The following is a 16,038-nucleotide window of genomic DNA, read 5'->3' on the forward strand; positions in this document are numbered from 1 at the left end:
GGGAGGTACAATGCTGCTTATGTCAAAATTTGATTGCTGACCTCCTTCATGACACTTCTGAGGCATCACTTTATGGTAGTAGAGGGATTTGCGTGTCTCGATCATCCTAGGAACTAGTTAGTCTGAGTTTTTATGCCCCTGCCAGGGTCATCCATGGCAAACATATTTTAGTTGAGGGACCAGACAAAGCACAGCTCAAAGAGACGTATGATGGAAAATCCACTTTTATTTGCTTTTATATTAATTTTATTGTACACTTGGAGTCTCCAAGATTGTAGAAAAGAGTAATCTATCCCTCCATGTGCTGCAGAGATACTTTTCTGATCCGTTTGGGGGCTATTTTTTTTACTTCGTTCAGTTTTATCTCTTTTGTATTACATATTTTTATCTATTACGTCACATCCGTTGGGGCGGGACTACCAATCAAGGTAATGGATGTGGCAAAATAGTTTTGCAAATCCGCCATCTTTATTACTTTTGTAGTCCAAACATTTCAAAGATTCCGAAGTGGAGAGATCAAAATGTTCCGTTGTTGGATGCATCAATCCACACAATTCATTGCAACGTACCCCAGCATCAGAACCTCAAAGAAGTGCCTGGTCAAATTTCATTTTTCAAGCAGTGTAAAACTTGAGATGACACAAAAATAATCACTTGTATTTCACTGTAATAATATTGCGTATCCATGCACTTGTTTTCATAGCATTAGTGTCAGTCTCTCTGCTGATTTTAGAGCTGTGCGCTCTTTTACCTTCTTGTGGGTGTATTTTGAGTAGTTTTATTAGATGAATTCCATTGAAGGTCCTGTATTATTTGTGGGTTGCACAATAATATTTTCAATGGATTCATTAGCTTCTCTGTAACGCTAGCATTAGTTTACTGGTTAACTTGACAACAGTGCTTGTTCATAAATATTCTGTCTTCTGCCGTTGACATCTTTTAATAGATCAAAACGTTTGTGGCGCAAGTAAATGCTACCTCGGCTAAAGAATTACAAATAAGTTGACCGGAAAGGGACGTGCACGTCTTGCAGCCTGGAGGGAGGGGAGTGTGAATCAAATCAAATACATTTTTATTGCCAAGTTTGAGCATGCCAAACAAGGAGTTTGACTCCGGTAGATCTCGTTCTCTATAAAACAGTTAGGTAGCTAACAACATTCAGGAAATGTGCAAAAATTGACAATTATTCTCAAACATCCCCTGATCTTAAACTCCTAGGAGGGCAAGGAAAAACTCAAAACTCCTACTAGGGGAAATGAGAAACCTTGAGAAGAGACCACAGATGGGAGGATCCCTCTTCCAGGATGACCAGGCTGTAATGGATGAAGAGAGGACACATAGTGCAAATAATATAGACAATTCAAAGATGAAGGGTTGAAAGCAGGATGGTATTGCACAGCAATGTCTCTGAGACTCTGAGTGGTGTGAGTTCATCAGAGCGACAGCCTGGGGGAAGAAGCTGTCTGTATGTCTGCTGGTTTTGGCGTACAGCACTCTGTAACGCCGTCCGGAGGGGAGTAGTTCAAACAGACTGCAACCTGGGTGAGAAGGGTGTGTAGCGATGTTACATGCACGTTTCCTGGTCCTGGACAGGTACAAGTCCTGGATAGATGATGGGAGGTTGGTCCCGATTATCTTTTCTGCAGTCCTGATTGTCCGTTGCAGTCTGTTCTTGTCTTGTTTGGTGGCCGATCCAAACGAGACAGTGATGGAGGTGCAGAGGATGGACTGGATGATGGCAGTATAGAAGGTCTTCAGCAGCTCCTGTGGCAGGTTGCACTTCCTAAGCTGTCTCAGAAAGTACAGCCTCTGCTGGGCTTTCTTCCGGACAGTCTGTGTGGCAGGTCCATTTCAGGTCCCGAGAGATTGTGGATCCCAGAAACTTGAAGGTGTCTGTGGAGAGAATAGTATTACTGTGGATAGTGAGGGGTGAAAGTGGTGAAGGGTCTCGCCTGAAGTCCACTGTCATCTCCACGGTCTTGAGCGGGTTCAGCTCCAGGTGGTTTTGGCTAGACCAGTGGACCAGCCGCTCCACCTCCTGTCTGTACGCATGCTCGTCAACGTCTCGGATCAGTCCGATGAGAGTGGTGTCATCCGCATACTTCAGGAGCTTCACAGAAGAGTCGCCTGAGGAGCAATGGTTAGTGTAGAGAGAGAAGAACAGTGGGTAGAGGATGCACCCCTGGGGGGCACCAGTATTGGTGGTCCGGGTGTCGAATGTGATGGTCCTCAGCCATCTCATTTGTATCTCATTTGCATTTAAAGAGACCGCACCAAAACGGCTTGCTCTGAGCCGCATATAGAACAAGTATAAAAGAGGGACCTGTGATTCTAGCAAAACGAGGAATTCAGACAGTTGTTTACACTTTATATAGACCATAATTGAATGAGTAAAATGTAAAACAGAAGAAATTATTAATGTGGTACATAATTAAAAACATTGGTCCACGAGTTCCCTTGACCGGACACGGGTCACGATCAGCACTTTCTGGAGCCAGGCCTAGAGGTGGGGCTCGACAGCGGTACCTGGTGGCCGGTCCTTTACCCATGGGGCTTGGCAGGATACAGCCCAAATAGGTAACCTCCCATGGGCTCACCACCTGTGGGACAGGGGAAAAGGGTTTAGATAAGTAGTGAGCTGGGCGGCTGACAAAGAAGCAGACCTTGGCGTTCTGAAAAAACAAGCTGGAATGTCACCTCTTTAGCAAGGAAGTAGCCCGGCCTGGTGTGTGAGGCAGAGAGGTTCTGACTACATAAACCGTATTGGCCCGAATATAAGACGACCCTGATTATAAGACGACCCCCTTTTTTTCAAGACTCAAGTTTGAAAAAAAAACTTTTTGAACACCAAAGTTAGTTTTTCTACAATAAAAGATTACATCTGAAACTAATGATTATAACAATATATTCGAGAGAAAAAGAATGCTATTTTGCCTCATTCAAATCATGCAAAAACTGTCATATATGTAAATTAAGGTGCAATCACATTTGTAAATGAATGGCTTCTGGTTTTTGAAATGTAAATAAACCAATCTACTCTGATAAAACACCAAAATTGCAATAACTGCATTAACTATCAAAGTGAAGTCTAATTGTAACTGTAGTCTTGAAACAAATCTGAATAAGGAAAAACATTGCAATAAAATAATGCAAATTGCTACCGCTATTGTTGGGGAGCCTGAGGACTGTGTATGGGGTTGGCTCGGATGGTTATGCTCTTTTTACCCCCAGGTCTCGGTCAGAACACAGGAGAGAAGACGTGGTTCAGTCTTGATTGCTTTACTGAATTATTGGCAAAATAGTAACAGGCACTATGGCTCACAGGGGCATACAGGCAAACTGGCAAAAGGGTATAGGCACATGTATGGTCGTAAGGATGTGAGAGCAGGTGTGTGTAGTGTACATGGGTGTTTCTTTGTGTGTGTGAATGTGATTCTTGTGTGTGTGATTATTGTATGAAACGTGAAGGGTGTGTGGTGTGTGTGTGTGTGTGCGTGTGCGTGTGTGTGTTTCTGCAACGGACAGAAATACAGCATGTAAGTCAACGCTCAACTTCTGACGTCACACAACAGGAGACAGCACACATTGCATAACTAACTGCGCATAACGGTTCCGCTATACTAAATAACCATAAACGAAATACTCTCGGCAACACACCAAACATACGTCATCGAGACGACAAAATGCTGGCGACCGTTAGTTGCCGTGCCGCTGCGTAACTGCTACTCGTAGTACGATGCGAGGCAAACATAAAGGAGCGCGCCGAGGCTAGCAATCAAGCGGCACACACACGAAACAAACCGCGATCAGACAAACAGCACAACAGTAGACAGTAGTGACAATGAAATGTATATACTCACTTTTGTCAAAGACACACATGATCACAGCAATATACCGTATTTATTCTAATTATCACCCAGGGCGATAATTAGAGAACGTTTATGTCCAACAGGGGAGGTGGGCGATTAATAGAGAGCGCTTTTTGTCCGATCGCCAATGGGCACTGAAATGGGCGATAATATTTATATTTTCCTTATGTAGTATGCTATACCTGCATCTCACTGGTGTCCTTAACACTAGAACAGCGGCTGTTTTGCTCTACCTCTAACAGCGGGGTGCGTCAATTGACGCGCCATCGATGCGACACGTTACCGTCGCACATCACATGTTGCGCACGTCATGTTATCGCGATTGTCTTGTTCGAGCGCACGCCCCGATAACGTAATTGTGTGAGGATATTAGAGCGGAGTGACGGGTATAATTGTATCATAGTTTATGGAGAAAAACAATTTAAAAGGGACATTCGACGTGCTGTCAAATCAGTCACATTTACACTTGCGCAATGACGTCGGCATGCGGTCGCGGAGGAAAACGTAAGTTTTCGGGGGAATTTTTAGCAGCATGGGCGATAATTAGAGGTATCAATGTTTTTTATTTGTCATCGCTAACACACACTGGCTGATTATTGGAATATGGGCGATAATTAGAATAAATACGGGACTCGGTCGATACCAGCAACCTTTAACTTACCGCTGTGCACCAGTGAATGGGTATAATGTCCAGACCGCGAATGTAAGACGACCCCCACTTTTTCAGTCTTATTTCAATGCAAAGTACCGTATTTGCCGGTGTATTAGTCGACCTTTTTCGATCCAAAATCGACCGAAAAAAATCGACCTCGACTTATACACCGAGTCATAAAATGTAACTTCGTATTCATCGCTTCAAATGTGATGGTAACCAAGGCCGTTTATCATGCATCTCATTGTGCGTGGGTGTGCGTCCGTCAGGCTCATCAAACAGCGAGAAACTGAATCATTATAAAGCGTTCGTCGCATTAACACGCATCCTCAGCAACAATTTCAAATATTCTCACCTCAGTAACGGACATCGAAAGCCAGGCAGCGACGATGACTGCTAGGGGGAAGTACTGGGTATTGAGCGAATGTGCGAGTCATCGCGCGTCAAGCAACGAAATAACTACCGGTACGTAAACATTCAATCGCCATGTCTAAATGAATGTTGTTGGCACTTAGAAAATATTCGCCAAACTTCGCCGGACTTCCAGGGGAAGAGGCCGAATTTTCACTTGTGGTGGCCGACACGGGGAACCGGCCGAGGCGGACACTTTACGGCGGTTGAGTCGTTGGCTCTTAGAAAATATTCGCCAAACTTGGCCAGACTTCCAGGGGAAGAGGCCAAATTTTCACTTGTGGTGGCCGACACGGGGAACCAGCCGAGGCGGACACTTTACGGCGGTTGAGTCGTTCGCACTTTGAAAATATTTGCCAAACTTGGCCAGACTTCCAGGGGAAGAGGCCGAATTTTCACTTGTGGTGGCCGACATGGGGAACCAGCCGAGGCGGACACTTTACGGCGGTTGAGTCGTTGGCACTTTGAAAATATTCGCCAAACTTGGCCAGACTTCCAGGGGAAGAGGCCGAATTTTCACTTGTTCCGGCCGACATGGGGAACCAGCCGAGGCGGACTCTTTATGGCGCAAGAGCCGTTGGGACTTATATTCGCCAAACTCTCTCGATGGGACAGAAGACGACCTTATCTGGGAAGAGGAGGAGGAAACTGAGGATAGAGAAGACCAAGAATGACCTTTATGACGACAAACTAAACGAAAACGAATGGAACGAGCTTTTCAGAAATAGCGACGATGAAGACGAATTTTGAACTCTATGTACCGGCAATCACTTTATAATTATAATTTGTTGTTTCTTAACTAAAAATAAATCAGTTTCTATGAGTGTTCATTGTTGTTAGGCTCTCTCGGCGTGTAATATCACAGGGTCATGAAGTAAATAATATTTAAAATGGCGTATAGATCGCTCGCTACAAACTCACGAATTTGAACACATTTCGTCAATATATTTCGCATATTTCTGATTGAATTTTGAAGTTTAATATAATGCAACAATTGAGCTCGACTTATACAAAGGATATATCATAAAATCGTAAATTTCCGTCGAATTTTAGGGGGTCGACTTATACACCGAGTCGACTTATACACCGGCAAATACGGTACATCGTCTTATATTCGGGCTAATATGGTACTTGGGCTTACGTCCACACACAGCTTGGGGTCTGGTACCAGTCCTCTCAAGAGTGGTTGGACACTCTTCTACTCTGGAGTTGCCCACGGTTAAAGACGCATGTTTTTGTCACTCGAAGAGAGGGGCAGACCTGTCAACTGATCACCACTTTTTGTTGTGTTGCCTCTGATAGTGGGGTAAGTTGCCAATTAGGGTGTGTTCCAATGACAAAGAAAACACAATCCTCAGCCTCTATCGCAGACCTGGGCAAAATACGGCCCGCGGGCCACATCCGGCCCTTTGTGCGTCCCTGTCCGGCCTGCATGAGGCCAATCATAAATTATATTTGATTACAACTTAATTTAAAAAAAAATCAGTGTCGTGCGTGCAATACAACTGTTTTACTTTTACTTTGAAAGGTGTCGCATTTCCGTGTAGCGTACCTGTATGTGAGCTGTGCATGAAGGTGAACAGTGCGAAGTAATGCTGCCCTTGAAATGTGTGCTGACCCTCAGAAAAGAAAAGTTGACAAGGAGTGCCGTGTTTTCAACAAGACATGGGCTACCAAGTATTTCTTTGAAAGGTAAAGCCGTGTGCCTGATTTGTGATACACAGGTCACTGTGTTTAACCTTCCTAATGTCTTAGCTTTCTGCTGCCATCTGTGGTGTTAGCAGGTCATTTTGGACCCGTGTATTAAATCAACCATAAAATACCCTAAAAACAATCTTTTATCATCCAATGTTTTTCTTAACTCTTGTTTAGCTGGTTTGGCTCCTTTATTCATGAAAAGATTGGTTTTAATATTTTTTGTGGCCCCCTGGGCCTTTGTTTTTACAGCATACCCCTCATTTTCAATGTCTAAAAAATGGCCAAATGAACCTTAAGAGATGAAGGCAACAAAATAATCAGTTGTTCGGTTACCTGAGTGTAACTGAGAGATATTAAAACACATTTCTTAAATGTTCAACAAAAAAACGATTTTCATTTTAATATTATCAAATATAGTAACATCTATGGTGTTTCGGGTCATTTTGGACCCGTATATATCTACTTCAAGAAAAGGGCAAAAATAAGTATTTTTCTTCCACACAATAGAACTTCAATACAATATTAAGCAATATGAAAAACAGAACAGTCATAAATAATAAAAAAAACAATAAAACAACGATTTGCAAGGTCAAAAAACAACAATCAATCGAGACCAATCGAGAAAATCACACCAAAAGAAATCAAGTACTTGTTCTATAAATAATATGTGCAAAAACATGCCTGTGTGTGTGTGTGTGTGTGTGTGTGTGCGCATGTAGGTGTGTGTGTGTGTGTGCGCGGGCGTGCTTGTGTGTGTTTAGATGCATGTGTTGCAAAAAGTGACACTTAGTGTGTTCTTTGCAGATGTATTATTTGCAGGTGAAGCACACTATGTAGGTTTTTCTGTCCATACTGCTAGGGCAGACCTGACAGCTCTTTCTTTTTGAGCAAGGTGGTCTCACTGGCATTGTTGCTGTGGATGTGGATGGAGTGCTTGAGGCACGACTGGCTGCTGAGGAGGAAGGTGATGCTGATGTTTTTCTGGTTGTTGTGGATGTGGATGGCGTGCTTGGTGACCACTGAAGCTGTCTGACCAAGTCTGCAGCAGCTGGGTCTCGGGGCACCCGTTCCCGTTGCTCAATGTGCGCCTGGAGAAGGGAATTCCCGAGCTCCTCAAGAAACATTCTCCGCTTGGTGTTTTGGGTTGAATTCCACCCTTGGTGAATATGGGTCCACAACACAAATGCATTGTATGCAGACACATTGAGGATGTTGTAAAACGCAACCATTGGCCATCTCCTGGTCATTCGCTGGCAAGTGTAGGTGGCAGTCAGCTTGTCCAGATTGTCCACTCCGCCTTTGTTTTTGTTGTATGGGCTTTTTGTCTCTTCCTGATGACGCAGTGTTGGGTCTAAATACGATTAGACATTAAATCACTCGCTGGAATGAAGAGGAGAAGACAACCAGAACAGGTTTACTCGCGAGGAGAACGATAGAGAAAGCAATCTCAGTTACAACCTCCATCAGTTCTGAGTCCTTACTCCACGTGCCCCTCTTTTTAATGTTATGGTTGCCCTGGTTACAGAGGCGTTGCTACACTAAAGGGAGGGGGGATTGTGTCTGTAGCAACGCTGATTAGCAAAAGAATGTAGTGTGGTGTGAATTAGCACTACGTTGTTGGCTCTTGAACCCCCGCAGAGGCCGTCCCCAGCCGTCTTCCCTCACAGTTGGCTGACTCGTTCTCGACTGTGGTCAAACACCCTGAAGCACGTTGATTGCCGCTTTGCTGTGGAACAAATGCAACTAGACCTTTGCTAACTTTATCTACTTGGTAATTAACACATAATAATAATAAGTAACTTGTCCTAAACACTTCAACACACATTAAGCAAACGTGAGGTAACCGGTATGCAGTTCCTTAAACAAACATTGAGTAAATATGGGATAAATTTTATGCAACTACTTCTAACTGTATGTAACCTTTAACAAAGAAAAACAGGTCTGATAAACTACACGCTATGAACCAAACCTACCGCTAAATGAAAAGAAATGAAGTTCCTGTGAATCAAACAAAGAACATGTCACCTATGCAAATAAGCCCTGCTCATTGTTAGTGAAGGCCTCTTACGGGAACAAAAACACACAGACAACATAAGGACAGGAAGGATACAAATGGCTGACAGGGATCAAAAGACATCCCTATCACTAAAAAGGAAGAACCTAGATAAAAGGAAAGATAAACTCGTAAAGGCGAGGCCTCCAGGTCTGGCAGGCCAAAGCTTCACTTAAAATTATTCCAACACACAGCATCATAGACTTTTTCCCCCTGAAGGTTTGTCATAGCAATTATGACTTTTTTAGTGACAATGGCAAAAAAAGATCAAAGCACGTCTTGATGTCACATACTCTTGTCACAGCAAACCTCGTGGCCCCTGGGGTCATTTTGATGATGTTTGCATGCGCATCAGGAGGAACTGTGCTCCAACGTATGTTGCCACGTTTGGATTGGAGTGATTCAGCAGGAGCAGCTTCAGCACCAGTGACCTCCTCTTCAGACTGATCAGTTGTGTCTGTTTCTTCCAATTGGTACTCCACATCGTCTTCGTCATAAGAGGCCTGCTCATCAGAGAGAGGGTAAGAAGGTATCAGGCTTTGATGTTTATTCATATGCAAATGAGTTAGGGGTCATAAAATTTTATGACCTTTTATCACTTCTTATGGTATCATAAATCACCCCCTTTTGGATTGGGGCGGGATTTGGGGGCGCCAGTCGTGACGGTGCCATCTTTGACTGTCGCCATTTTGGTTTGCTGGCGCCATTTTTTAGATGTGGATATGTATGGGCATGTATTTTTTATGAATCAAAACAGGTGCAGCATCTGAGCTAGCTTTGCTACCAGCCCGTACGTGTGGGTTGAAGGGGCCCGTTTTGTTGAGAAGGCGAAGAGGAGGGGTGTTTGTGTCAGTGTGGGGTCATGAGAGTCGTCATTATTGGTGCCAAAGCTACCTGAAAGAGAGTCGCATGTAATTTGACAAACAATAGTTTAGCCAAAGTTATCTGAAAGAGAGACGCATGTAATTTGCCAAACAATAGTTTAGAGGATCAAGGGGGTTTTGTTGAGAAAATCATTGAAGTGTCGTCAACATGGTGCCAAAGTTATCTGAAATGTAATTTGACAAACAATAGTGGAGTCGGTATTATTGGTGCCACATGTAATTTGACAAACAATAGTGGTATTATTGGTGCTGATGAGGTAGAGCCTTTGATGCGTCATCAGCATGCGGCCAAAGTTATCTGATTTCTTGCGACACGTGATCCCATAGGCGTGGTCTTATCCCCGTCGAATTTAAAGTTGGTTTAGTGCGAATAACCAACGCTCATTTTTGAGAAGACAAGCCATCGCTCTGAGCAACGGAGTCGAAGCGCGTCAAAAGCTGTTTCGAGAATGGTTAAAGGTAAGTAATTTTACTACTTTTCTAGCAATAATAATGATAATAATAATAACAAATAATAATAATAATAATAATACACCGCGGTTATTTTATAAAACAAGATGTAATGTTTATGTAATATTTGCAGACATCATCGTTCTTGCCGATGTCCACGCATCTTTTGACGATGACTTTAGCGACGTTTACCTAACACAATCAGACTATGGTGAGTCAATCGTGCATCTAAGATAGTTCATATAAATGTTAGTAGTTGATGATTTTATTTTATTTTATGTGTGTAACAGATCTCGTGGCCGCGGCCACTAGGAAAAACAATCAGCCGACACAAGCTGCCTTCGACCGCCATATTGGAGCAGTGCGGGAGACAGATCCAGCGACAGAGTCACGTTCTACCGTTGGAACCAATCCAATTACATCCCACGCCGACCGACAGGAAACATCGACAGACCAGAGTTAGCTGAAGCTCTATCTACGTACGAGGGCTTGAAACATCATCAAGAGTCGACAAACAAAGTTGGAGGTATTCCTTCTATTTTTTTCTCTCTTTGTATGCTATCGTCCGACTTGCTATTTTTGGTATTATAAAGGATTAACTTACAGGTGAGCGCCGTGACACAGAGGCACAGAGAGAGAGGAAGAGGAGGAGGAGGGGGCAGCCCTTCTACAACACGCGCCACTCAAACAGCAGGGGACCTGTAAAGTGCCCTGGTAACTGTATCTACAAAAGACGGTTACAAGAATGTTTTAAGATTATACGTATTCTTACAGATTTAGCCGAATCAAAATAGGTTTGTGTTGTTTCTGTTGTGTTTTGTAAAAGAAAATATAATGGATCATCCAAACCTTACGTCAACGGAGTCAGATTTCTTAGCAAACATTGATGAAATAGATTTGCTACCATTTAGCGAAACAAGCCAAAGAAATGACACACCAGAGCTAGATTTATCAAACGTTAACAATACGTCTACGAGTCAAGTAACAGATTTGCTCAACAATGTGAGCACAGCTTTGTTAGAGGGGGAAAGACCAGACAGTCCTGCTATTCTTACACATTTACAAGCTGTCATAGATGAATTGAACAGTCAAAGTCTGAATGAGGGTAGACAGAGTCCTACACAAATCCCGTCACAATTGCTAAACATGATAGCAGAATTAAACAACCAAGCTAATGACAGCAACGGGCGTATCAGTCCTGATATTCCTGTCCAGTTGCTAAACATTATCCAAAATCTAAATACGCAGCCTCTGGTTGACCCGTTGACCGCTAACCCTGCCGATTCATCGCCGGTTGCTATTGACGACGTTCCACCGACATTTCAGCCTAAGAACTGCTCTGTTATAATTGATCACGAAATAGATGTCATTGATGACAACACACCAGCATTTCAACACACGCCCCAGCAATCCAACAGCGGTTCTGTATTAGCTGATCAGCGCGGCGGTTCTGTTGTAGTTAATAGACCGCATTTCAATAATGTAGAGGTAAGGCGACAGCTAAATATACCAACACAACAGAACATTAATGATTTTGCAACCTACTACCTCCAGATTGAAGATAAAATAGATGATGTCATGCAAGAGGTGGCTAGCAGTGTACAACCAGGTGATGTAATTCAGATCGAGCTAGTGGGTGGTAACGATAGAGCTCACATCTACCAGCAAACTAGTGATATAAACTCTATCAGAGATAGTGTATCAGACATGCTTGAACGTTTAGCCCAATCAAATACAGAGCTTCTGGCTGATGAGGGCTTAGAGCTCATTGTACAAATAGTCACTCCATTGCGTGGTGGAATGCGTCGCAGGTTGTTGAACACTACCAATGGAGAGATTTTGAGGTTGAAAAAACGACACCTACACATACCTCGTAATAAAGACAACAATTTGTGTTTCGCTCTCTCACTAATCTATCTGCTACACTCACAACAAAACAGGCCACAAGACAGGCACGGCTCTTACACGAGAGTGTAGGATTGGATAGTCAAACACTTGTGAGTCTGGGCGATGTCCATAAATTTGAGAAAGTCCTCAAACGGAAAATAACTGTAATGTATCGAAAAGAGGACTGCCGCCCTATGACTTTTTTCGACACACATTATCCCAAAACAGATAACGACACTTTATTTGTCTTACACCTCGAGGGTCATTATTACGGCGTGAAAGCGATAGAGGCATTCGTTGGGCATGCATTCTTTTGCAGGCTTGTTACAAAGGGCACGAGAATTGGCAACAGCACCAGTGTGAAGGACACTGTAGCGTTTGTCTCGATCCGTGTTGTAAACAACGACGGATTAAACCTGTCATCTGCCCCGACTGTAACAAAACTTGTCGTAATGAGGAATGCTTTACCAAACATAAAGAGTTTCGATCAATGAATCGTGTGAGCAACTGCACTTCATACAAAAAATGCTTGCAGTGTGGTCTTCGGTATTATGTGAAAGCTGACGGTACCGGTGCTAAACATCGTTGCCCCGTTAAAAAGTGCACAGTGTGTGATGAGATCTGAAATCAAGATGATGCCCTGCTGAACCCCCACATGTGCTACATTCAGCCCATCAAGCCTCAACCACCGTGCAAAAATGTAGTCTACTACGATTTCGAAACCTGTGTAGATACAGACGGTTTACACAAACCTTTTCTCATCTGTTGCAAATCAAATAGACTGACGAAACAATGGTTTGGCACAGATTGTGTTGACGAATTTCTCAGATTTTTTCGAAGGCCACCGTTTAAACAAACTACGTTTGTTGCACATAATGCAAGAGGTTTTGATTCATACATACTGATAAGGAGAATGCTTGAATTAGGTCTCAAACTTGACATTCTTATGCAGGGGAGTAAAGTTCTATCATTTGTCGATTTAGACACAAAATCTCGATTGATAGACTCTCTCTCATTCTTGACGATGCCTCTAAGTGCAATGCCTAAGGCCCTGGGGTTTGAAGACAAATCAAAGGGTTACTTCCCACACAAATTCAGCTCTTTAGAGCATCTAAACTACGTAGGGTCTCACCCTGACCCCACGTACTATGATATCGAACGAATGTCACCCTCGCAACGATCAAAGTTTGACGAATGGTATGCCAAAGAAGCTAACAATGTGTTTGATTTTGCTAAACAGGCAATAGCCTACTGCGAGAATGACGTTGATCTGTTAATGCAGGGCTGTGAGAAATTCAGGAGCGAGTTTTTTGAGGCCACCGGAACAGATCCATTCAATGCGGTAACAATTGCGTCGACGTGCATGAAAGTTTTTCGCACTAATTTTCTAACCCCTCAAACACTAGCCATTACACCATCAGACAACTATATGCGTCAGCACAAAGCTTTTTCGCATGACTCTATTCAGTACATGCAATGGATCATGCACAGCCAAAATATCCAAATTAGACATGCATTGAACGGGGGTGAAGTTAGGATAGACAACTACACTGTAGACGGCTATTCTGAAATTGGGGGCGTAAAAATAGTGTTTGAGTATTTTGGTTGTTATCACCACGGCTGCGCAGAATGCTTCGACCTCTCTAAAATATGCCCGACAACAAAACACCCTTTTCAGGAGAGGTTTGATAAAACACAAAAGAAAATTCAGGACCTACATCTTAGACAGGATGTGTACCTTGTAATTATGTGGGAGCATGAATGGTTGCAAATGAAAAAGATGGACATAGAGGTGAAGGAATTCCTGAAAAAAACCAAATTTCCTACACCGCTCAAACTGAGGCAGGCTCTTTTTGGGGGCCGAAGAAACGCATTCGTTTTAAGATACACGGCAGAGCCGAACGAGCGTGTGTTGTATGTTGATGTGACGTCATTATACCCTTTCATCAATAGTACAGGCACATACCCTATCGATCATCCAACGATGATCCACGGTGATTTTAAAGACCCTAGGTCGTATTTCGGTTTCATCAGCGCCACAGTCAACCCACCCCGTGGTTTGTATTTTCCTGTTCTACCCTTCAAAACAGTCTTCACACTGTGCCGTACATGTGCCGAGTGTAACAACCAGCAGACGGCTTGCACACATAATGATGAGCAAAGATCGTTAACAGGTGTTTGGAAAACCCCTGAATTTTTTAAGGCACTTGATCTCGGGTACACAGTTGCAGATATTACCGAAGTATGGCATTACACAAGAACGAGAGACACAATTTTCCGTGATTACATGCGAACACTTCTAAAAGGTAAACAGGAATCTTCAGGTTATCCGGCTCACGTGGTCAACCAGGTTGATAGAGAAAGATATATACAGGAGTACGCCATTCATCAGGGTATCCAACTAGACCCTTCCAAAATTGCTGTAAACCCTGGCAAAAGGCAAGTGTCAAAACTCTGTCTTAACAATCTGTGGGGAAAACTTGCACAACGTGAGAATATGACAAACACAAAAATTGTGACAAAATCTGAGGATTTTTTCGAATTTCTGTTTTCAGGTCTGTACAATGTGAAATTCTTCCATTTTATCAGTGAGAAGCTTTCAATTGTGCAGTATTGTTTCAACATAAACAATGAGATCCCCGCCTCAAAAACATCAAACGTGGCTGCAGCGTGTTTCACAACAGCCTATGCACGCCTAAAAATGTACAGCTATTTCGAAATTTTACAGAGGCGTGTCCTTTACACCGATACAGAAAGCCTCGTGTACACGGTGAAACCGGGCGAAAGTGTTCTCCCTCTAGGGGTTTATCTGGGTGATTTGACAGATGAGCTTTCGAATGACAGCATTTTAGAATTTGTCTCAGCGGGGCCAAAAACATACGCTTACAAAACACGAGGATCATCTCAGACGGTCATGAAAGTGAAGGGGGTCACGCAGACTCACAAAAGCAGTCAGAGCATCATGCTCAGTTTGGTTCAAGGTTACATTGATACAGCAGGTGCAACCTCAGATGTGCTATACGCTCCTCAACATAATATCGTTCGCGATAAGAGAGGGTTTTATCTCAGAAACATGTCATTTTCCAAGCGGCTTCGTGTGGTGTACGATAAAAGAAGGCTGCTAGAGCGAGGCACCACTGAACCGTTTGGCTACTGATATTTCTATCTATCTATCCATACGTGTGTCTGTGTGTGTGGAAATGGCTTTTAACCAGATTGAATTTGACCCTAGATTAGAACTTCCTTTTTCATCTCTAGTAGCAGGGCCTTCAGGTTGTGGCAAGACTTTCTTTGTAAAAAATGTATTGGAAAATCCTGAACATGTTATGAGAAAAAAACCTGATAATATTGTCTGGGTTTATACTTCATATCAACCAATGTACGATGAGCTCAAAAACCTGAATAAAGACATTCTTTCTATCAAGGGGCTGCCTGAATCTTTTGATGACGAGAAGCTGTTCCCGCCACAGCAGCAGCATCTACTGATTTTGGATGACATCATCTTCCAAGCTTCGGATAATCCGGAAGTGGTCCAAATATTCACCCAATATAGACATCATAAAACTTTAAGCGTAATAATGCTAACGCAGAATGTATTCCATCAGGGCAAATTCAGCCGTACTATTAGTTTAAACAGTAATTATCTGATTTTGTTCAAAAACCCCCGCGATAAACTACAGGTGAATGTCCTAGCAAATCAAATGTCTCCCAACAACCGGAAGTTTTTCCTGGAATGCTTTGAAGATGCTACAAGAGAGCCGCATGGGTATTTACTGGTAGATTTGTCACCTTCATGCCCAGAACAATTTAGACTACGTACAGGTGTACTACATAACCAGTGGCCTGTTGTTTATATCCCAAAACAATAAAACGATGATGAAGCTTTTAAAAACAAACGCGCCGTTACTCAAATCTCTGTTTACATCCAAACCGGCCAAATGTGAGCATTTGCCACTCAGAGGTCCCAGTAGTTTAGTGAAAGCATTATGTGAGATTGCTCTAAATCTTCTTAAAGGACATGTACCCTTAAAATCAAAACTTTACAAGAGACTTAAAAAGCAAAAGAAAAATATCCGCTTTTTGGCTGATAAGAAAAATACTTTGAAGAAGAAAAGAGCTGTGTTAGTTCAGAAA

The 16,038-nt window shown here is 42.9% G+C and overlaps 1 protein-coding gene and 2 long non-coding RNA genes across 4 annotated transcripts in view; 2 read left to right on the plus strand and 1 right to left on the minus strand.

The window, feature by feature from the left end:
* Nucleotides 1–1,055: 1,055 nt before the first annotated feature.
* LOC148394669 (uncharacterized) lies at nucleotides 1,056–4,555 on the minus strand. 2 transcript variants are annotated; one of them, XR_015859801.1, is made up of 3 exons: nucleotides 3,861–4,233; nucleotides 2,527–2,600; nucleotides 1,056–2,127 (listed from the first exon to the last, which is right to left on the minus strand). It is a non-coding gene; the product is annotated as an uncharacterized LOC148394669 (long non-coding RNA). The 2 variants fall into 2 exon arrangements; XR_015859800.1 differs by having other exon boundaries at nucleotides 1,056–2,600; nucleotides 3,861–4,555.
* Nucleotides 4,380–16,038, plus strand: part of tmprss3a (transmembrane serine protease 3a) — a 181,316-nt gene continuing 169,657 nt past the window's right edge. Inside the window, exons 1-3 of the mRNA XM_088382835.1 lie at nucleotides 4,380–4,572; nucleotides 6,086–6,238; nucleotides 6,461–6,624. Of these exons, the coding sequence (XP_088238961.1) occupies nucleotides 6,525–6,624 (100 nt within the window). The 5' untranslated portion in view covers nucleotides 4,380–4,572; nucleotides 6,086–6,238; nucleotides 6,461–6,524. The remainder of the gene's footprint in view (nucleotides 4,573–6,085; nucleotides 6,239–6,460; nucleotides 6,625–16,038) is intronic.
* On the plus strand, nucleotides 6,916–10,865 carry LOC148394671 (uncharacterized). Its single transcript, XR_015859812.1, has 3 exons — nucleotides 6,916–10,228; nucleotides 10,308–10,543; nucleotides 10,624–10,865. It is a non-coding gene; the product is annotated as an uncharacterized LOC148394671 (long non-coding RNA).

This window comes from Syngnathus floridae, chromosome 8 (assembly GCF_059516105.1).
Source record: "Syngnathus floridae isolate MCC-2025c chromosome 8, RoL_Sflo_1.0, whole genome shotgun sequence".
Classification (NCBI taxonomy): Eukaryota; Metazoa; Chordata; class Actinopteri; order Syngnathiformes; family Syngnathidae; genus Syngnathus; species Syngnathus floridae.